The sequence below is a fragment of the Zootoca vivipara genome, chromosome 12 (assembly GCF_963506605.1).
Source record: "Zootoca vivipara chromosome 12, rZooViv1.1, whole genome shotgun sequence".
In the NCBI taxonomy this organism is placed as follows: Eukaryota; Metazoa; Chordata; class Lepidosauria; order Squamata; family Lacertidae; genus Zootoca; species Zootoca vivipara.
This window is the reverse complement of record NC_083287.1, coordinates 46,885,589-46,909,566: the sequence shown is the minus strand read 5'-3', so window position 1 is coordinate 46,909,566 and position 23,978 is coordinate 46,885,589. Positions and strand designations below refer to the sequence as shown.

The 23,978-nt window shown below is 37.7% G+C and overlaps 1 protein-coding gene across 2 annotated transcripts in view; it reads left to right on the top strand.

Annotated features, from left to right (window-relative positions):
• UBE3C (ubiquitin protein ligase E3C) overlaps positions 1–23,978 on the top strand; it is a 60,569-nt gene that overhangs the window by 26,145 nt on the left and 10,446 nt on the right. For both annotated transcript variants that reach the window (XM_035128957.2, XM_060280912.1), the window contains exons 11-18: positions 1,979–2,065; positions 3,144–3,301; positions 4,084–4,316; positions 10,913–11,017; positions 11,928–12,015; positions 13,828–13,925; positions 14,995–15,127; positions 16,091–16,338. In XM_035128957.2, coding sequence (XP_034984848.2) covers positions 1,979–2,065; positions 3,144–3,301; positions 4,084–4,316; positions 10,913–11,017; positions 11,928–12,015; positions 13,828–13,925; positions 14,995–15,127; positions 16,091–16,338 — 1,150 coding nt within the window. The remainder of the gene's footprint in view (positions 1–1,978; positions 2,066–3,143; positions 3,302–4,083; positions 4,317–10,912; positions 11,018–11,927; positions 12,016–13,827; positions 13,926–14,994; positions 15,128–16,090; positions 16,339–23,978) is intronic.

Below are 23,978 nucleotides of genomic sequence, written 5' to 3'. Positions count from 1 at the left end.
GAAGCATTGGATAGGCATTAGCAGAAAGGGAGCCTTTGTTTACAGTTCCTTGCTGGTGTATCCGAATGGCTCACTTAATCTTGTGTAATTGCAGTCACATCTGTTATCTTCTACCTGTAGCACCTTCCAGTTTGAAGGAAGTATCAAAATGTGTTGCCCCACTGTGGTGACCTTTTATCTAGCTGTATGAGCTTGTCTCATTCTATTGTATTCTCTTCATTAACTTAAATGGTCTCTGTAGGAAACTGGGCCCAATTTATGACCTAGCCAGAAAATCTTGCCTTCAGCTAATTAACTTACAGCATCACCTCAGCTAAATAAAGCTTAATGGGTCATTTAATCTCTCCCATTCCAACGGAAATAATTTTACACTTTTTTAAAATAAAAAGAGAGAAGCCAAGGGTGCACAAGATACCCTTCTGGCAAACACACACAAATCATGTACTTTTTGTGAACAACTAGATGCTTGCTTAGAGAATCTCCAGGATTTACATAAAATTGCTGTTCTTTATAAAGGGGTGGGGCTTACACAACTTCCCTTTAACTTAACAGATGTAAAATAAATAAAGCCAAAGCCTTGGAGGCCTTTGGCAGCCCAGTTACGTAGTTCAAGCTGAAATTGGATACTTCCTCCTTCCAACTCCCATTTGTTTGAAGCTAGTTATCCCATATTTATTCTATTTAAATTAGTTTTATTTTGTTTCTCAGTCAAAGACTCTCAAGGTAGCTAATAACATTTTAAAACGATATGTACATTCAAATTACAGCAATTTTTAAAAAATACTAAAACTGACTCCATTAGCAGATAGTAATAAAACAGCAGTACAATCAAATGCTACAAAAAGCTAGAGAAAATAAAATGTCCTAACAGATAATATGTGTTCGGTGAGATGTGTTAATGTACATAAGTAATTGGGTTATGCTGCTTTACAGTAGCTGCCAGAAATGGAAAAAGGTGATGTCATTTAAGGATTGTTTTAATTTCATTTGAATTAATTAAGCGTTAATTGTTTATAGAGCTGTGGTTGTAGATAAGGGTGCACTTTGCTGGGAATTTCAAAGCTTTTCCTTTTGGGATTGGTAATAGTAGATGTAGCTTCAGAAGGAATTTGCTGGCTTCCTGGACTCCTTTCCTCTTTGTTGGGTTGGGAAGTGGATCTAAAACTCCACCACCACCTCAGGCCATTTTGACATGTGCCTGGGGCTACCTGCCTTTATTTGTTTTCAGCTATAATTATTTCTTTCTGAATATAATTCAGTGCTTTAAATTTTTTAACACCTTTTGCTGTTGCCACTGGGTGAGAGAAAAATGTGCCAGTGGATGGAAAGGAAGAATCGGTGTGCTCCCAATTCTTCCTTTTCAATTCGGCCGCGCAGGAATATCTGTCCTGTATCAGGTGAGCACAATTTTGGGGAAACCCAATGTAGACCAAATGGTGAGGCCTGGCAGTCCTAGTTAAGCCTATGGACCTGAGTTTTTGCACACCTGCCTTACAGACCCACACCATATCGCTTTCTTAGTGATCTTGGAAATTCCATAGGCTCTTATGGCTTAAGATATGGCAAAAATACACGTAGTAGTTCTTGAATATGTGAAACATTTTTTGCACAGAAGTTCAATGTTTTTGAAGTTACAGGAAGGTTATGATTCTGTTAAGGTTCTTCCCATAATATCTCAGTTCACAGAAGCTTTTGTGTAATAAATTGAATACATGAGACTAACTACAATTATAATTTGGAAGGGGCCTGTAATGATAAGTGAAACATAGAAGAACAGGTTAAGTTTTAACAGATCATCTCTGATTACTTGTGAAGCATCTGTACAGTTAACACAGAGATAAAATAAAGCAAGTTGACTAGTGCTGGAAATAATACCTATTTAGGCATGTTGCTTTGAGATAAATACAATGAAAGTTGACAAAGCTGCTTTTTATTACCCACACAACATTTTTCAACCTATTTGCTTTTTCCTTTTTAGACTTCTGTACAGCTTGGCTTTTAATGCCAGGTTCCTGAGGCATCTTTGGTATTTAATCTCCTCAATGACTACACGAATGATTACTGGGTATGTAGTATTCATTTATAATCTAAATTTAAATGGAGCAGTGTGTACCAATGCAGAACGAAACGGTGTGTGAGAATAAATGGGAGGTGTGTTGTACTTCATACAAACTTGGAGACAGCAGGTGCCATCTTAAAGAGGCACTGCCTCCTATGTGAGAATGAAGAAGGAAGTTTCCTGTAAAATGATGCTTGCTGTCTTGTTTGTGGGCTTCCCAAAGTCATCTTGTTGGCCACTGAGAACAGGATGCTGGGCTAGAAGGGCCTTTGGTCTGATTGAGCAAGGCTCTTCTTAGTTCTTAACACATCTATGAATCATCTAAAAACAAAATACACTTAAAAAAAAAGCATACAGTGGTACCTTGGTTCTCAAATTTAATCCTTTCCAGAAGTCTGTTCCAAAACCAAACAGTTCCAAACCAAGGCACACTTTCCCATAGAAAGTAATGCAAAACGGATTGATCCTGAAGTTGCATAAGTACTGTGATGCACTGATACACCTATCACATCTGCCCATCCACTTGGGAATTTAGCTTTGGTTCCCCCCCCCCCCAACTTCAGTGCACCTCATTTTTCCAATTAGAACATGTTATTTAAGACTTCTTAATGTGAGTGTCTGTACATTCTGGTATGTTAGTGTCTTCTCTGTAGATATTCATAAAATAGCTTTTAACATTTTTAATGCCTGGCTAAGTGACAGAAAATACCTAATGTTCCATTGGGATATTCAGCTGCGTGTTAACTGTCCTGAGAATATTATATAAACAGAAACATAGATGCCAGCATTATTTCATTAAGAATCCATGTTACAAGATAGATTATGAATCTTCCACCTTTTAAATGTAAATAAATGATATAAATATTTTATTTAATAAATTTGAATACCTCCCTTCATCCAAAGGCCCAAAAATGTTATTTGCTGATTCTAAAAAGCATATTTCATCACTTTTAACTTGTTCCATATTGTGGCATCAGGAAAATAAAAATCACCTCAAGTCCTCTCTCCCCCCACCCCGCAGTTCCCAGGCCTAAGATTAAATTTATGACAGTTCTTCCTTCATCTTTTGTTTCATTCTCTTAAGGTCTATGGTGCCTCTCCTTCAGGTGATATCACGTGGCTCACCGATGTCTTTAGAAGATTCTAGTCGGATCATCCCTCTCTTTTATCTTTTTAGTTCTTTGTTTAGTCACTCGCTTATTTCTATACATGATAATGAATTTTTTGGTGATCCTATAGAAGGTAAGAGTATCCTTCTCGACAGCTTTTGTCTAGTGAAATATTTTCCTTCAAAACTCATATTGTTATAAACATATAGTTGTGTATGTATTATCCACACGGGCTGGAAGTGTACAGTATTTTCCAAAATTCTACAAAACTGAGTAACTGTTGGTTGTCTCATTGTTTTGTTGTTGCTATAATTATACCATAATTTTGAAATATTCCCCTGTTCGTTTGTCTGTCCCTGCCCTTTAATATCTCAGGAGTGGAGGAGAAATTTGGAGTGGATGCTGAATTTGCTGGGGTTTTAGTCAGGCCTGTGCAACTTATGACTTTCAAGCTGGACAGAACCCATTGGACACACAATGGTAGTCTGCAGGATGCTTAACCATATTTTATTTGGGCAGCTGAAAGCAGCCAAGCAGTAAAAAGGAGCATTCTGGTGCTTCCATACATGGTGTGTAGGCTGTGTTGGGCTTTTTGGGTTAGAAGTTGTATGGATCTGGTTAAAAATAAAGTGCCAAACTTGAGTTTAAAAATTGCTGCTAAATTGTCATAGATAAAACAACAGGGAAGGTTTTATTAGGCTTGCACTGCTTGTATAAAATTGGCATGCAAAAATGTTAAAACCCAAGCCCTATACTTAATCCGCTTTATTAGAAATGTAGCTAACTCTTAGCTACGTTGAAAGCAAAGAGGCATAATTCTGACCAGGCAATATTAGCATAGATCCAAAATATCTTCTCCAGTTCTGTCTTGTAGCTTGGGTCCAGAGAAATAACTTCTATTTATGTATTGTCTAGTTGTAGGTCCAAGGCAGTCATCGATGATGCCTTTTACGTTAGAAGAACTGGTAATATTATCACGCTGCCTTCGAGATGCTTGCTTAGGAATCATTAAATTGGCATATCCTGAAACCAAACCAGAAGTTCGTGAAGAATACATTGCAGCGTTTAGAAGTGTTGGAGTCACCACAAATACAGAAATGCAACAGTGCATCCAAACAGAACAGAAGCGGTGGATTCAACTCTTTAAGGTACAATATGGTTTTGATTTATATATAGAACTTCCCTTTTGCATGCACTTTAAACATGGAGATAACACAGGTGATGATGTCTACATATGGAGTTAGCACCTGATTTAATGGCAAAGACAGTAAGCGATACTAGTTTTTTAATGAAAGGGGCTTTTATAGAGTATGTTTCTCCTGATTGTAAAGGCTATTATAAAATAGTATTTCTGGCAGTATACTTTTAATCTAATTGAATTTAAGTGGGATTATAGAATTGTGAAAAACGCCACTATATCTTGGAACAAGTAGTTTTCTTGAGGAGCTTAGATGCAGAAAGGAGAAGTGATGTAGAAAATGGATGCTACATTCGTTTCTGATTCAGCTATTGATGTTCAGTTGTCAGTTCTTGCAGATGTTAAATGTCAATAAATAATGAGTATCCCAGGGTCACCATTGTCCTATTGATGACTATTGGCATGTTTAGAGCTTATTGCTCTGCTTTCAGACAGTTTGGAACAATGCAGTAAAAAGGACCAAACTGAGTAGGGCTTTAGAGATGGGTCTTTTACAAAAATGGATAGCAGAAGTTGGTTTTTTATTTTATTTTTAAAAGAAACTATTCTGTTAGCACAAGGGTAGGGAACATTCCAGAGGTTGCTGGGCTATGGTTGGTTGGGCTGATGATAGTTGTAGTCTAAGAACATCTGGAGGACACCTGGTTGGCAACCCTTTGTTAGTGAATCAGTAGGGCTAATAATACATTATTCAGTTTTCCCCTATTATTTCTTTTTTCTCTGTTGAGACAATCTTGGAGCTCTGCCCATGATCCATACTTTATGTACTGATTTTCAGGGTGTCTTTATGATCTTAAGCCCCTTTTTGAGTACCATACACATTGCAGAGCCTGGCTGAAAAGCTATTGTGTTGATTCAACCAACTATGGGTATAGCCAGCTAACTTTGCTCATCAGTTAGTATTTCAGGGAGACTGTTCACAAATAAGATTGTTCAGGAGTGTGCTCTTTGTATTAAACATTTCTAAATAAGTAGTCTTCTACCCAGTCTATTTTTCTTTTTGGCAACGCAAGGTTGAACAACACTAAGGAGGTGGGTTAGGAATTGAGAATATTAACGGTTGTGCAAGAAAGTGCTTGACTTGCCATGAAATTTCTGCAGCAAACACATATAGTCAGCTAAAATTACTCATTAAAGGAGTGGAAGCAGAAGAAATGCATTTTCCAAATTGAATGCTAGATTTACAGTCGGTTTAATACTGGCGACCTCTCACACACTAATGTTCAGTTCGAGTCATCAGCCGTCCCTTCAGGTCTTTTATCACTGCTTTTGTCAAGCTATCTATTTAATTGAAAGAAGTTAATTGAATGAAAATGATCAACTAAGCTTGTATTAATATTGCTAATGGAACTTTCTTCTTGGCCATGTTTGGAGAAAGATGTCATGCTAGACTTTAGGAAAGGCCCATTAATGCTTGCACTTAACCTGATGGGCTAATTAAGGAATGCTTATTCATTCTACAAGTCTACAATAGCCTCTATCCCGCCCATTTTGCCCGATTTTTACAACACATTTCACTTATGAGCATGAACATTACGGACATTACCAGTGATGAGAGTAACTGATAATGTTTTGATTGTGTTGAATACGGCCCTAATGCATCACTGAAGTTAGAATTTTTGCAGATTGATCTAATATCTGTTTGCACAATTTTATTTAATTAGATGTCCTTTCATTATCCTGTTACATGCTCAGTTTGTTAAGCTGTGCAGAGAGGCCCAACATATGTTTTTGTATGTTATGAAATCATGCCATGTCCTTGCGCTGGGCATCATTACATCCATTTAGCAAACTATCTGGTGTTGAAATCTACAAAAAGAACTGTAGTTCCAGTGGGTCATGATGATTAAAATTGTACAAAGAAAAGCAAGTTGCAGTATAATGTTTACCAAAGAAGAAATATATATAATGCATTTCTCTTAATCTGTGTATATTCTGTGCCTTTAAAAATGGAACTGCACAAGACACACCTCTGTGGCCAAGGGGTGAAAACATGTGGCCTCCCAGATCTGACTCCCACCATCCCTGAACATACCCCATGGCTGATGGGAGCTTGAGTCCAACCTCTGGAGGGCTACAGGTTTTCCATGCCTTTTGCCCAACACAAAATGATAGAATCTCATCTCATTAAAGCAGAGTGCAGGTTAGATCCCCATATGGGACAGCTGTGTATTTCTGCATTTTAGGAGGTGGACTAGATGATCCTTGGCTTCCCTTCCACTCTATGATCTGTATGTCAGATATAACATAGATCTAACCCACTTCTGTCATGTTCTGTGAATGTAGGAGTCTATGGTAAACAAATTGAATGAGATTTGTGGAATATAATCTGTAGTACTAAAGGTTTTAAGTCCTGCATTTTTGCATGAGATTCAGTTTTTCACGCAAGTTGTAGTGGGTGATGCTCTCACTGATAATCAAGTAACCCATCACAAAAAATTCCTATTACCTAGACAGACATGCACAGTTCAATCCTTCTCTTTGAAATCTGCCCCAAGAAGGGAAGAAATCTCTGTCTCACTCAAGCAGTGTGCATTCCTGCCTCTAAAGTAGTAACTTCTTACTTAATGGAACCAGTTTGCAACAAAGTTACTCTTCCATTTGTGCCAAAGAGGCAGCTGAAAGAGGGACTGTAGGTGCCACTTCCAAACAAATAGTTTTATCCTTGTTTGCATGCTTCTGCTGTTGACAAACCTGGGTCTCTTTCTATAAAGGTCAAAAGGATTCATTGCTGTTTTGAAACAAAATAAAAAGAAAAAAGAAAAATTCCTTCCAGTAGCACCTTAGGGACCAACTAAGTTTGTCATTGGTATGAGCTTTCGTGTGCACGCACACTTCTTCAGGTGTTCTTCAGATTGCTGTTTTGACTTATCCTTAGTTCCACTCTCCAAGAATATTTTAATGAAAATTTGGATAAAAACCTATTGAAGTAACAAAGTTTATGAAATTGTTTCATTTCTATAAAAAAATGCTTTCCCCATATTCTAGTTCCAAATGTTTTACAAAAGCTGAAGAGATTCCTAAAACAATTTGTAAAAAACAACAGAACCTTACTTAAGAGAATAATTTTTAAAGTTACATTGATACTTTAGTTTTAGTATTGGAATAAAGAGGGGACAGGATAGAAATTTAGATAATTATTAGGCATGGTGTGGAGAAAGTGGATAGAGAATTCTCTCTATGGAATTCTCCATAATAGGACCCTGATCTAGGGCCCAAGATCACCCAATGAAGTTGGTTTGTAGAAGATTCAGGACTGATAAAAGGAAGTGCTTCTTAACACAACACATAGGAATTCACTGCCATAGGCTGACAACATGGGTGGCTTTAAAAGGGAATGAGACAAATTAATGGAGGATAAGGCAATCAATGGCTGGGCACTACTTCTATAATCATATACAGCGTGCTTCTGAATACTAAATTCAGATGGTTTCAAATTACAAGAAATGAGATTTTGCCTAAACATTAGGATTAACTTTCTGACAGTGTTAGAAACTGAGATATGAAAGCTAAGTGCTAAATGGCACTTTAAACCAAGGTTATGGGCGCAACAACTGAATGTCTAGGCACATCTTTTTAATAACAAGAATACAAAGCTTGAAAATGAATGAACTGCAGTTAAAATATTGTGTTCATTTTTCACATGGTCTAGTCCAGGCATCCCCAAACTTCGGCCCTCCAGATGCTTTGGACTACAATTCCCATCTTCCCCGATCACTGGTCATGTTAGCTAGGGATCATGGGAGTTGTAGGCCAAAACATCTGGAGGGCCGCAGTTTGGGGATGCCTGGTCTAGTCCTTCCCCTCTTAATATTCTTAAGAGGGTCTCTTCTCCAGTCTTCAGAGAGTGGCTGGAAGTGGGGAGGCAGAAAAAGGTAATCCTTTCCTTCTGGTATGATCTGGCCTCTGGTATGATCCAGCAGGGCTCTTTATGTTCTTGCCTCGTTTTTAGAATAAAGAATGGTTCTCTTTTGTAAATTCCGTCCCCCCTCTGGTGTGTTTCTGAGCAGGCTTATAGGAAATTGGTCACCCCTCCTCAAAAAAAGAAGCAATAAAGACTATCTCTTCCTCAGATTAATTTATTTGAATGTCTTTCAGATTACTTCCCTCAGTGCTTGAAAGGTTTCACATGCAATATCTCATGACGTTCGCAATCAGGGCCTAATGGAATCAGTGCTTGAGTGACCAACTTGGCTAACCTGCATTGAATTTTACAAAGGGCAAAAAGTGGTGAAAAAGATTCTGCATAATCATACAGATCTCCTAATGGTCCCCCCACCAGTAGTTTTCTAACCTGTAAAAAGTTCACTTAATAAACCAGGTCATTAAAAAAAATAGCTTCAGTATGTGAAAAGGAAACCCTTTTGATTGCCCATTAAGTTCTTTTGCTCCTTTTGGCATCTGCCCACTAATGCACCAGTTGAGACACTATTGAAGTAATTACATTTTTTTAAATAAAAAAAATCCCCTATTGGCTCAATACTGTACACCATAGTGCCATACATCTACTGTGCTGCTTTCAAACTTGATATAACTGTATGGGAAGGGCAGGGATGTTAAAGAGAAAAACAACTACCGTACCAGACTTTTAGAGGACATCTGAAGGCAGCCCTGTTTAGGGAAGCTTTTAATGTTTAATAAATTATTGTATTCTAATATTTCTTTTGGAAGCCACCCAGAGTGGCGGAGGAAACCCAGCCAGATGGGCGGGGTATAAATAATAATAATAATAATAATAATAATAATAATAATAATAATAAATAATAATAATAATTTAGTCTTAGAAATTAAATAAGAGTGTCTTAAAATGTTCAATTACGATCTGGGTCTTGAATCATCATATGCATTCCTGGATCTTGTGAATGTCCCAAGGAAGGGAATATGTAACATCTCTTTTCTAGCATTATTCTTTTCCCTACCTCCAATTATCACCTGTGATCTAGCACTGGTAACTGTTGGAGGAACTGGATATTTATGTAGGTGTTAATTTCTTTTATGGTCACAAATCACCAGATGTATGAGAGAAATCAACAGGTAAAGTCAACTAAGGCAGTTACTATGGCAATGACCCAGTGTTTAAGTCATCATGTCAGCTCATTAGTCAGCCAGTCTGTCCATGAGTTGGAGTCTGTGTTGTCTTGAAGGTTTATGCTTTATGCTTGCATATATGTGTATCTGTATCTGCAGAGCCAACAAGCTGTATGTATATATGAACACCTAGAACTGTATTACTAAAGACTTATCTTTTACAGCCGTAAACTATTTTGGATTTTAAGCTGCCTCTGGGTGGTAACTGGAACTGTGGGGCAACTACTTCTATGTGGGTATCTTACTCAGATATCCTGTCCTTATATCATGATGAGTAGATACAGGCCTGTTCAAATGTAACGTTATGTAATGTTAAACCTTTACAACAGTGAGCTGCAGCAAGCCTTGGTCTTATATACTTCCATCTCCTCCTTGGGCGCATTTGTAAAGAGGAGTTAAGAAATACTCAATTCCATTTTAAAATAACTGCCGCTTGTTGTGACACCTGAACTGTACAAACTGTGGTTAATCTTAACTATGGCCTATTCCAACAAACTATAGTAAAGTTTAACCACAGTTTATCTGGGTTCAGATGTCATGACAAATGACAGTTAATCTGAAATGGAAGCAATACTTTGCTGAGGCTTACTGTGGCCCATTCTTGTAATGCTGAACCATGGTTTAGTAGTACTGTATATTCGAATACAGCCACTATTAATGACTGCAGTTAGTGCAAAATGAGGCAGTGCGATTGTTGATGGGAATGAGAGTCTGTCAGAATATTACACTTGTGCTTAAAGACTGGCACTGGCTACCAGTTGGCTACTGGGTTGAGTTACTATAGGTACAAAAAAGCTCTTAATTGTTTGGGACCAGATTACTTAATAGATCACCTTACTTCATACATACTAATGCGATCACTTTGATCTGTAGAACTTGTGCCATGTCTACATTTGCAAGGAGTAATTCCCTTAATGTGGCAGCACCTGTACTTTGGACAGTCACCATGATGCCTGCAGAAAACTTTTCTGGTTCAGCTGGCCTATCCAGATGTGTAATTTTGTTACATCTGCTCTTAAATCTGTTTTAGATGTTTTATTGTACGTGGTTGTTTTTATGTTTTAAATTTGTTTTTATTTACTTTTAAAATGTCTTATTCATTCATTCATTTATTTAGTGTGTGTTTTCTGCCCAGGGAATGGCAGATTGTAAATTTAAGTAAATAAATGGTACAATTGGGTATTCTATTTTAAATTACGGTAAATGAAAACAATTTAGTTACCTTGACTTTCCTTGAAATCCGAACTTTTTACATGTTGAGTGATTTCAGTTGTCTTGATGAAGATGTAATTTAAATAATGTATCTAATGAACTTTGGCCAAATATTTGATTACTTAATCATGTCTCTTAAGAACAAAAATACTGTAACATTGTATATTTTAAAATATTGCTGCTTTGTCTGTGGTATTCTGAAAAAGACAAAGTTACAATCTATATTGATATATTTCTGCCATCCAGGTAATCACTAACTTGGTGAAAATGTTGAAATCTAGAGATACAAGAAGGAATTTCTGTCCACCAAACCACTGGCTTTCAGAACAGGAAAACATTAGAGCAGATAAGGTAATACAGATGTGGCTGTTTTAAAAAGCTCTTAATTCTTTTAAAAATCAAACACTGTACAGATTTAAATTCAGTTTCCTTTTAAAATCAGAATCCTGGTATTAATGGTCACATACATACTTTAGTACAATTCTGATGCAGGTGTTAACCCGACTCCTTGAAGCATTTTGCATGTTTATGTCACTTGTTCTCAGTTCTCTATTTGTGATATATTTGTCATATCCCACCGTATGCAGGGTTAAACCACAGAGCCTAGGGCTTGCCGATCAGACGGGGTGAGCGCCCGTTGTTCAGTCCCTGCTCCTGCCAACCTAGCAGTTCGAAAGCACGTCAAAGTGCAAGTAGATAAATAGGTACCGCTACAGCGGGAAGGTAAATGGCGCTTCCCTGTGCTGCTCTGGTTTGCCAGAAGCGGCTTTGTCATGCTGGCCACATGACCAGGAAGCTGTACGCCGGATCCCTCAGCCAATATCGCGAGATGAGCGCCGCAACTCCAGAGTTGGTCACGACTGGACCTAATGGTTAGGGGTCCCTTTACCTTTAATATGCATGTTTACTAAGAAGAAAGTTGCACTGAATTCAGTGGTACATACTTGGGAATAATTTTGTGTAGGATTGTAGCACAAGGTATTTGTCATATTCCAGGATAAACTTGTGATGCCTTGCTCTGTGGCCCAATGCATATGTAGAGTTAATCAGAATTTAGGGGTCGGGAATGGTGTTTTATTTGAGTTGAGCATTATTTTAATACATGGTATCTGTTTTCCTAGAACATGGTTTGTGGTATCTTAACAGAGCTTTATGTCATTTGAAACTCTGTTTCTGATAATAATGATTAAACAGCAGGAAAAAAATTTGTCTTACAGTTTTAACATGAAATATTTAACTATTTCATTTAATAAACAACTAGGTTACACAGCTTTATGTGCCATCAGCCAGGCATGTATGGAGAGTGAGAAGAATGGGAAGAATAGGACCACTGCAGTCTACTCTAGATGGTAAGACAGTATTGCTTTGCCTCGGAAAATGTTTCTTTCTTTTAATAAAGGAATTTGAGCTTTCCCAATCTCTTGATATAGCATTTAAGAGAATTTGTGCTCCAATCACAACACAGTTCATTGGCAATAGCATGCTTCTGAATTGTAGTTGCTGGGGAACAATACATTGTGCTCATGTCCATTTTGGGGCTTCCCCAAATATCTGGTGGGACAACCAGACAGGATGCTGGACTAGATGAACCCTTGGTTTGATGATGTAGGATTTTTCCTACATTCATGCCAGCAGTTGTTAATATACCAACTGCCTCTGGGATTGAGTGAGCTAAATCTTACCTAGACAATTGATGGTACCCACTAAAGACCATGGCCAGTTGGTAGGTACTTGAAATTCCACTGTATTTGATGCCCTCTTATCTGTGCAACAGATAGATTTGCAACCAAAATCAGTTTTCTCTGCCTGTTCATGTCCACTTTAATTTCTTGGTGAAATAAAGGCTTAATCTTCCATAGGTTGTTCCTCTGGCTTTCTTGATTGAATGCCCTTGAAATGAAAAAAGATGTGATCAACATGATTGTGTGAAGAAGGGCACATAACAGTGTGTTTATGATTTGTTTAATCCCACTTGACTCCATATGGGCTAGAATCAATTAGTGTGAAAGAACCACTGACTCACATATGGTTATGTTTATTTGTGCTTTTTCATTTACTTAAATGGCAAGCTCTTGAGTTCTAAATGTCTTGTGTATTGATGACTCCATCCCATATTTCTCTTTAAAGATGGAAACGTTGATGGGGCAATGTAGATAAAATTGACTAATTGACCAGAATAATTGAACTGCTGAAGTTAGATAGTGGTTTACCTTTGCTGTACATGCACTTTGTTTTAAAACGCTTTTAACCCTTAGCTTAATAGATAGCATACGTTGACTGTAATTAAAAGTGTTTACTGAAAGTTAGGAAAACACTCATTCCAAGGGTTTACAATATTGGTATTTGCCAAAAGTTCTCAGCTCTGTTTCTGTTGCACTAAATAGACACTCTTAATAGCTCTAGTTAAAAATAGCTTGAGGAGCTCAAAAGTATAGTATCTGTTACTGCTGATGCTTGCTATTGAAAGGCCAGCTAGTCACTGCTATCCTGCAAACAGATGATGATAAATTGCCTCCGAGCATTTCCTCTGCTTTAATACTCAAGTCATACATACCCAGTCTTCCAAGAATGTTTTACCATTCCTGCAGACAGTGTCTGCCTGTGCTTGGGAATAGATCTTTAATCATTTACGCAAATAACTAAAATTTTGTACTGTACTTTCTTTGTTTGGGGAGTTTTTATTTCCAACCAAATTGGTTTGCCTTTGTCCACATGAACATTTATATGAGGTGTACAGTTTAACACAGACAACATGTCTCTTGTTCCAGTGACTATAGCCAGGACTCAGTTAGGGTTATACAATTGTGTGTGCATCTGCATACCTGGTGGGACTTCCTACAGTTTCATTTCTGAATTACAGCTTCTCACTTTGCATTGGAGACCACTCCCAGTATCCTTTGAGTTTGGGAACTGCGTGTTGAGTGGCACAAAGTATGTGGATGGTTCAGTAGGAAGAAATGCCACCAAGTCTTTAGTATATGAGCAGTAACTCCCCACACAACTATTTCTCAGTTTCTCATTGCTTTATACAGTCAGCAAGCTTGACTCTCTGTATGGAGTGGTGACCTCTTTACCATCCAGAGAAGAATGGAAAGGTAGTATATTGTATTGTGCACTAAAAACCGAGCTCTCTCTTTCTCTCTGACTTTCAATTTAAAAAGTGGGGTTGGATCCAGCACCTCTTTCCGTGTCTGAGGAACGACAACTTGCAATATTGACTGAGCTACCTTTTGTGGTTCCTTTTGAAGAAAGAGTAAAGGTACATCATCTCTTTAAGTATTGTACTTTTGACAGTTAGCATAAACCAATGTATTTGCTAAATACAGAATCTTACTACATTTGTAAAGGACCCTGTTCTGCAGCACAGAAGTAGGTGATCTTTCTGGGTGATCCTATCATTCCAGAAGCTATTTTAAAATAATTAAGTGAGTGGTGGTATGTTTCAAAGGTTCTTCAGTTTTAGTGCCTCCGTCTTAAAGTGGCCTGGAATGTTTGTATGTGTCTCGTGGTGTGATGTTTTTCTTTCTCCCTAGATGCGCCAAAGCTATTCTTCGTGCCTCCTCTCCCAACCTGGTGTAATGACGGTGTTTTGGACTACAGCTTTCATTAGTGTGCCTAATGGTCACGGAGGATGGGAATTGTAGCCCAAGACACCGGCAGGGCACCAGGTTGGAGAAAGTTGCCTTATGATCACAGCTGTGTATGCCTTGCTGGTGTTTAACAGTCATTTGTTGTTCTGGTTGCAGAGGATGGGCAACACTAGAGAAACAAAGTCCAAAGCGCTGTTATACTTTTAGAATGGGGAGTGCCTTTTTGGGGGTGGGGTCGGGGCTGGGGGATCCTGACCTCAACCTATAATTTAGTTATAACTTTGAAAATCATCAGCCCTTTGAAGTATACCACAAAGTGCCTATTGTTTAAAGGGGCTGTCTTCATCTTCTTAGTTTAAAAAAACTGTAATAACTTTCTAAGGTTCTTTTGTTGACTCTACAGCTTTCAGCTAATTAGCAAACTGAATTCCCAGAATTGTGCTGCCATCAATGTGTGCTAGTACTATCAAGGAAATGAAAGATAGTTTCATGGGAGAAATAAATCACTGTTTCCCAAAAGGACAATGATAAATGGAGGGGAAACGTGTTGTTTCGCTTTGGTGCAAGACTTATAAGTGATACAGAACAGAATTATAACTTGAAACTTGCATTCGTCAAGTTTCTTAATGGAGGCATAATACTTTTTTAAACTATTCCCTGTATTAACAGTTCACACACATTAACAAACTCTCCAGTATATTACTTTTTCTCTCCCTTTTATTTCTCGATTTATACAAGATATTTCAAAGGCTGATCTATGCTGACAAACAAGAAGTTCAAGGAGAAGGCCCATTTCTGGATGGAATTAATGTCACTATTAGGAGAAATTATATTTATGAAGATGCATATGACAAACTTTCCCCTGAAAATGGTAATGCATTTTTAAATTAATGCTAAAATAAGTTCATAGTAATAAAATCACTTGCATTGGGAACTATAAAAATATGAGCTATATACTATTTTATTGCATGAGAAGCTTACATCCAGATTGTGGGCCAATTTGGTTAGTGCACCATATGAAGATGAATGATTTTCTACCTCGGAATTCTATCTATCTGTCTCCACCGGGCACTTGTGAAGCTGTTCTTTTTTGGGATTTTAAAAAACCTTTTTTTTATATAAAAAAAGCCTGTTGCACATTAATTTTGCCTAGATTTATTCGATGTGTTGCCTGTTTTTTCCCATGTTGTGAGTGGATTTCCATACTTTCAGTAGGATTTCAAGCATTTAATTTGTGAATAGCTTATTAGTGGATAGACTATTGTGGTAAGATGAAAGAGCTCATGATTGAATAAAAGCAGGCAGTTTTGGTTCATCTTTCAAGGTCAACATTCATTGGTGAAGCTATACAGTACTTGCTTTCTAATTAAGGACAGAACCACTGTAGAAATGTTAAGTTCAGCGAGCAATAAAAACAGAGAGGCTTCATTCAGTAGTTGGGTTCCAAAAATAAACCCTATAAGTCTTAAGATGGAATGGTCTGATAGGAGTTATCTAACAGCACCTTACAGGGGTGCAGGTTCCTCAGCACTTATTTAGAACGATTTGTCCTGAAGAAAGCCTGAACCAAATGCACCTTTAATTTTTGTTTAAGTGGAACTGTAATTGTTTTATAACATTAGGCATGTCGATAAGGTCAACAGACTTCATAACATAAAGGGACTACTTTACCCATCAGTGGATTTTTTGGAAAGAAAGAAAGAAAACCAACCTCAGGAAATCCATTACATTGGGACAATGAGTTTTAGCTCATGTACTTTTAGATTGCACTTTTTTATGTGTAAAGAGTTGTGCATTTGCAAATCCTTACATAACTTGTTTTCTCTTTCTCTAGAACCAGATTTGAAAAAACGAATTCGTGTCCATTTACTTAATGCCCATGGTCTAGATGAAGCCGGTATTGATGGGGGTGGAATATTCAGAGAATTTCTGAACGAACTGCTTAAATCAGGATTTAACCCTAACCAAGGTTTTTTTAAGACCACTAATGAAGGACTGCTTTACCCTAACCCTGCTGCACACATGCTCATTGGAGAGTCATATGCAAGGCACTACTATTTCCTTGGGAGGATGCTTGGAAAGGTAAAAAAAAAAGCAGATATATATGAATAGGAGCTGCTTGTGTAGTATATGGGATAGAAGTGGATATTTTTTAACGGAATGTTTTCAGAAATGGAAAGTACTTGGGAAACAATATTAGTTATGTATCCATTTTCTTTGCCCTTTGTATGAAGAGAAGGGCGTCTTCATTTGCTTTAATGATATTGATTGTTAAATGTGCACAGCTTCATTCTTCATGCTTGACAATCTTACTACTTGCGGGGTTACTTTCTTAATGCTCCGTGTTTTAAGTTAAAATTTACACATACCATTTTTGGCCAGGACATTTTCCAAGTTGAATCGCCTTCACACATAAAATTAACAAGACTTTGTAAGCAGGTTATAGATTATGAAGTCTGAATGATCACTAGTGTCAGATAAATTTCTTTTTCAGGCAGACAATTATAGATAGATATGATATTGAACTCTCTGATTTGATAGGGTTTCATTCATAGAATCTCAAGCCTGGTCATGGTGTCAAGTTTTAGTTTTTTCAGTGTCCGGAAAAATACATTTGAATTCTACCAAGATGATTCCTTTCCCAACCCAACCGAGCAACTTTTTTTCTTGTCTCTAGTGCGTGGAGCAGGACCTTAGATACTCAACAGCACTGAGCCATGATAAGTTAAACAAAAGAGCAGGATTCCATAATTACCAGCGTTCCTGAGAGTGACACCAGTTGCACAGAGGGGTGAAGATGCAGGAGTAGAACAATTTCACACATTATGTTTTTAGGTGTACACCTAAGATATTTTAAGTGCACATCAAAACATGTAAATCACGAACTTCTTTGCAAACTTGTGTCATCGGGAGACTTGTTGGGTTGGAGCACGCTTGACTGCACACTCTGGATTTGTCTCAACATGGTGTGTGAAATGGCCTTTGCCATCTGCCCATATCAAGGCTCCACATAACAACACTATAGAATAGTTTGTGCTGATCTTGGAGCTACTTGTAACTGCTAGAGTAGACATGTATTGGATCTGGAAGACTTACCTCGCCAACATCTAAAATACAAAAGCTGCTATATTTTACTTGGATATTAACAGGTTAATTGTTAAAGTGTTAAAAGGAGAGTGGGGGAAGTTTGACTTTGGGTTGGGATAAGCTGAGTGGCATGGCTGTTCTTATACTTTGAAATCAGAAGGAACCCAGTTACTTGTCATTTTGAAAGCAGTCAAATATTGATGTGTGTGTGTTCTGTGTTTGCATAAGGCACAAAATGACTACGTTATTTAATAATTAGCTGTACCCAGGTGCAGAAACACCCTTTAACTGGCATGTTTGGAAAGCTGATGAATTCAGTAGCAAGATAAGGCACGGTTTTACTATTTGGTCCCTGCCAGTATTGTGGTTTTAGTTAAAGACTTCATTAAATTCTTCTGTTTTATAAAAATACTTACCTTTTATCCATTTGCAAATAATTTCTGAATGCTGCAGTTGTTTAGTCTTTGTATAAATAAACTGCATGCCATTCAAAGGAAGCCGTCTGAAATCCACAGAAAATAAATAAAAATGCAGAGAATGTTCTGCTAAGAGCTCTATTTATATGACACTATTATCAGAAAACAAATACATTAACATTGAATGATTTACCTATATTCTTTGTAGCCAGCCATTCAGAGGTAATCACCTAGTATATTTTAGTTAGTGATGAATATTTCTTACCCCAAATATTTTTAATTCCCCCCCAATGTTTATTATTAAATAAAATAAAGAACATAAATAAATACTACTACAGCAGGATGAAAGCAGCATAGCATAGGGCATTATCATTGATCTTGTTCTAAAATATTACAAAAATACCCATTTTACCATAAACATGGCTTATATGTATTCTTTTGTTATAAGTTATCTTAATCATAGATACTATGGATCAAATTTTCCCAGCCCATGCAGATATCCATTTTTATTACTCTCTTGTTCCAGTTCTGTCTTGAATAAATTATATTATATCCCTGGCAATTTATAATAATACACATTAAAAACTCTTCATTGTGGTAGTTGCAATTTTGAAAGAATATTACCCCCCCTCCAAATATAATTGAATTATAGATGCTTCATATCAGTCCTAACCATGTCTACTAAGAAGCAAGTCCTATTGAATTCAGTGGGGCTTACTTCTAGGTAAGAAAGATTAGGACTGCAGCCATAACTACTTGGGATTACGGTACATTTATAGAACGGTACATCTATGCACTTCTACTTGAAAATAAGTCATATTCAGTTCAGTGAGGCTTACTTTTAGATATGGAGGGTATAAGGTAATAGGTTCATTGGTTCAATAAATCAGTTTAAAACATTTTGATAGACTAATATATTGATCAAATAGGCAGCAGATTTTGAAAATGAATTCAGGTTGAGCTTTGAGGTGGCACTAGAGGCGTTATGAAACAGCAGGGAATGTCTCTTAAGGTGACAGAACCAAGTGTCTGAAAATGTTGAGTTACTGTTTCAAAACTGTTTCACTTGCATGCTTTTCTTCCAGTTATTAAAAATTATTTGACTGAAACTCATATGATTAAGTATGGCTGCAATCCCAACCCCACTTACCTGGGAGTAAGCCAAATTGAATCTAGTGCTTTGGAGCAGAGGTGGTTCATTTTTGTGTGTGGGAATATTACTGAACTTCAAAGAACTTCATGGCAGACACAAATTCTAGAGGGAAGGTTTTCTCCGGTACTGCATTTCCACCATGGGAAAAGCATGTTGAACTTTCATGTCATGCAGTTGTTGAGGGACCAGGTGATTTGCTAGAAAACTAGACATACCCAGGGGGAACAGGAGCAGATCAGATATCTGAGCCTGCTCTGTGCTTTGAAGAACTCCTAGGTTGGCTCTATCCTTCTTTATCCTCGCCTCAAATAGATGTCAAATAAAAACTAGAAATCTTTTTAAAAATCTTTTTACGTCCCCTAAAACATTTTTTAATGCCATTAAGTAAACTGCCTGATATTCTACTTTGGTGGTTTGGGCCTTTTTTATTCAATATGTTAATAGCACAAAGAAATGTGCTATTTGAATAATTTCAAAATAGTATGAATTGGCTAATGATTTAGTAGTATAAGAACTCAGTATTGTTCAACAGATTTTAATAATTCCCTAATGCTAACTTATTTTTGAAATGGTTTTAACATAACTAATACTGTATGCATCCCTCTACCAGTACCTTTCACATAACCAATTATCTTTTCATTACAAATGGCTAAACTTAGTACCAGCATTTATAAATATGTGTCCAGCACTAAAGGACTACTAAAAGTGTGGTATTTTAACACTAAATCTTTGAAAAGGAAAAGATTGTATTGATTGATTGTGATATTTATTGGGTCATAATGTATTTAAATTTTCTTTAATGCATATGTTAGTGATTGTTTACTGTGATAAAGTGCACAAAGGTCTCTGCAAGCAATTCTACATGGAAAGAATTACCTCATGTCAGTGGTCACTTCTCAATTAAAAGTTCCATTAGCAGATGATTCCAGCTTCTGGTTTGTGTACTGATTGCATTTTATAGCTCCTAAATCAGGCTTCCTAGACAGGGAATAAATAAACAGTTAAAGTATGTGGTAATGGCATCCTGATCTTCTTTTGCCTTTGGAAACACCTAGGTCCATTTAAGTCAATTAAGTTCAGAATATTTAGTGGAATAAATTGTCATGTTTGAACTCTTACTGAAAATGAGTACTCTGCTGATTTGAAGATATTGATTCATCTCAATACGTGTTCCCACCACATGGATTAATTATAATTACCTCTGCCCAGTTGTTGTTTTTAAACAAATGCTTCATAAAGAAAAATTATACTTCATGCTGGTAATTTTATTCTAAGAGCTCATCTTCATGAACTTGCAACAGGATAATTCTTTTGATAATTCTAGGGCACTCGTACTCTTAAGGCCCTGTGGCTATCTGTGCAGCGTAGCAAAAATTCTTCCTTAATGCGGATCATTATAGGAAATTGTAGTCTTGTGATTCTAGTTATGTGCACAGAAACAGATGTGCAGGTGTGTGAAATACAGTGGTACCTCGCAAGACGAAATTAATTCGTTCCACGAGTCGTTTCGTGTTGCGATAAGTTCGTCTTGCGAAGCGCGGTTTCCCATAGGAATGCATTGAAATTTAATTCATGTGTTCCTATGGGGGGGAAGCACAAAAAAGGCACAGTCTCACCTGCCACGGCCAGAAGTTTTTCAGGGGGAAGCAGGAGGGCCAGGGAGAGGCTCCCTCCCTCCTTCCCCAGCAGCTGGACCCTCGCGCCCAACCAGACAGCCAGCCCGTTCATGCGCAGGCAGGCAGACGTAAGGTGAGTGAGGGGGGATCCGGCTGTTGCAGAAGCCGGGCAATGGCGGGTGGCGGAACTGCGAGGCGCGCTGGCTCTCGGTCTGACTTTCTCCTCGCGGTGCCCTGCTTCATCTTGCAAAGTTTTCTATGGCATGGCCATAGAAAACTTCGTCTTGCGAGTCTGCCAAAAAAATCGCAAAACATTTTCGTCTTGCAATTTTTTCATGCCGCGAGGCGTTCCGTCTAGCGAGGTACCACTGTACGACTTTGAAACTTCTGCTTGGAAGATAAGCACAAATCCTCCCATATCTTTTGTAGTTTTGGTTCTGTAACTGAAATGCCAGAGGCCCATAACGTTATCCTGTGTGTCTGCTCATAATAGAAGTACATAGCTATTTTTCTGTTTAATATGTGTGAGTAAAAGTTTCTTTCAGTGTAAAAGAATATATTAATCATTCAGGGGATCATGAGTTTGCTGCCACCACCGCCACCCAGCAACCCGCTCCGTAGCGCGCTCTGCTTCAGAGCGCGCCGGCCGAGCAGAGCAGCAGCGCCAACCCGGACAGATTGCGCAGTCCATCCTGGCGCGTGTGTCGTTACGTCAGGATGCATGCGTGCGGCGGAGCGATGCTCCACCCCCAGGGGGTGCTGCCCCGGGCAGTCAAGCGGCACTGTTCGCCACTGCTTCATACTTGCATGCTTCTCCTCCCATGTGGCCAGAATGAGTTCGGCAGCAACCATCTTAACTTAACAGCAATTTTGCACGCTTAAGAATAACTGGTACCAAGAACTTCCAAACTTTTTTTCCTGGCTGCATGGGAGAAGGAGCAGGGAGTGCTCAAGCCTGATGTATTTTTAGTTTTTAACTTTGAAAATAAAGGACCAAGGTGAGCTTGGCTTGATCAAGAAACCCCAGAAGTCTGGGCAAGTGTGCACCTACTGCAATGTGTGGCTTATTATATTTTGCCACGTAGAAAGAGAAGAGCTTAACTGTGACTAACTTATCAAAGAACTGCTGTACATTTTGCAGATGCCTGTTTAAAAAACTTAGCTTTTACTCTAATTGGAATATTAACTATTCATCTCACCTTGTTTATACTATGAATGTTTCTTTTGTCTTTTATATTTGGAAGAACTTGGCTATGGGAAACTGTGTTTAATTAAAATTATAATCAAGCTGGCACAATCAAGGTGGCCTAGAAATGTTTTATATAGTTTTTAGATTAAGTTATAAATGTTTGCTGTGGAGCTACCTGAAGATTGATAGATCTGCATTTGAAAAGCATTATTTTTATATTGATTCTTAATGTAGTAAATTACTAAAGTTATTTGGCAGCAAACAGAAATGGCCTGTGATGTTGTTCACATTTATTCTCCTGATAGCACCACAATTTGCATTAATTGCATTGCTAGTGCACTCACTTATATTAAAAGGCTTCTACGATAATTAATCCTTTTTATTTCAAATCATTTTGGCACAATTTCCAGCAATAAACACTCATAAAAGACAGACACTTGAAAAATAACATGCAGGTTCTTTCAATATACCTATTGCTATTTTCCCTTGACAAGGAGTTATTGATAGGCTTCTAGGAGCCAGTGTTAACATGTGGCTAAGAATTAAGACCCATATGAAAAATGGTAAGTGGATTATTTTGCATAAAAAATAGACAGTTCTTGAATCTGTGTAATTAACCTGTGTTTAGAAAATACCTTGATTTATGCTTACATTTGTATTTCAGTTGCATACATTATGGAAATTTAATTTATAATCCATTTAGCTGATGTGATCATAGTGTTTAGGGCCATCATTTATTAGTGCTTGTATATTAAATGCTTTAAATGCCTAAACCTGACTTGTGTTGGGGGTGGGGACGGGGAAAATATATATAAGGATGCAGAAGTATTTGGTGAGTCAGTGATTAAATTCTGCTTCAGATTTCAGGTAGCTTTGATATATTTACCAAAGTTGTGGAGTGTGTGTGTCTGTTACTAATTCAGAATAGCAAACTGTGACCATACAGATTGCAAATTAATGATTTACACTTGAAGTTTACTTTTTCAGCTACACAAACAAAGGTTTCAGTTTTCATCCCTTTTCCTAAACCATTCAGTGGTGCACACATAATGCCTCCCTGGCTTTGATCTTGTTATTCATACATTCTTGGGGCTAAACTGTCACACAGTGTTTGTGTGTGAAGGTATTTTGATAGGGCATCATTAGGAGATTGGTGGTTTTTACTGCTCTTTGTGGTTCTGTAAATTTTTCTTGACCCTGAATACAGAAAGTTTTTGAAGATTTACATTTGGAAATAGAAGGAAGGAGCTGCTCTGTTCTCATATACATGCTGTTAATGAGAGTAATTATGCCAACTCATCAAAGAGCAGAAACCTAAAGATCTAGAGCGGAGTAGTATAGGATATAGAGCTAATTACAAATGAAACAAACAAACCTAGAGTAGCACAATCTGCAGCTTCCAGTGTTTAATTGAAAGCTGTCATTAGCTATCACTTTATGGGCAGATAGATAGGCGCATCGTTCTGAATGTCTAGGTGAAAGCAGTATGTGTCTACCATTGATAAATAGGGTGGCCCATAATTCAGTTTAATACTATAACAGCCAGTAAATGCATTGGAATTAAGGACTCTTAGCATATAGAGCGTGGGGTTGGTGTTTGCCTATCCAAAATCCTGGTGAGGTATGGAAAAGAAAAGAAAGGCATTTATATTTTAAGGGCCAGGAAATATTCTAGCATTGAATTGACCGAGTGACCCAAGGACATTGGTTCACTTGTAGGAGAACTTGAATTTGAAGATGCTAGATAGCAGCAGTGGTGCATACCTACTTTTGAATACTTTTTCTAACTTCAATTTTAATGCATTATGAGTAGCTAGCGTACTGTTTTTTTTAAAAAATGTGTCACCTTTCTGTTAGATACCAGGCACCAAGACCCTAACTTTACTGCATTTATAAAATAATAGTAAAACAGTAGCAATACCCATAGCCTTGTAATGTTTCATACAATGTGTATCTCTAAATACATTAGAGATGCATTAAAAAGTTTGTACATAAGTAACCATATGCCTCTCTCGCTCGGGGTTTGTTACTGCATTTAGCTCTTCTGTCCAAGTGCAGAATTTGGCATGCGGTATGGATTCCCCATGTTGTGAGAATCTCTCCTTTCATGTAAATAAATGGGGGGAAATGGACACATGTCTTTACTGGGTGGAATCTCAAAATATAAAATGGGGTGGTTGGGTGGGTGGATGAGAGGGGAATTAGATTCAGGGCTGGGAAGGCTAAGCACTCCTTAGTTCCTTTGGCCCTTTCCATTACTA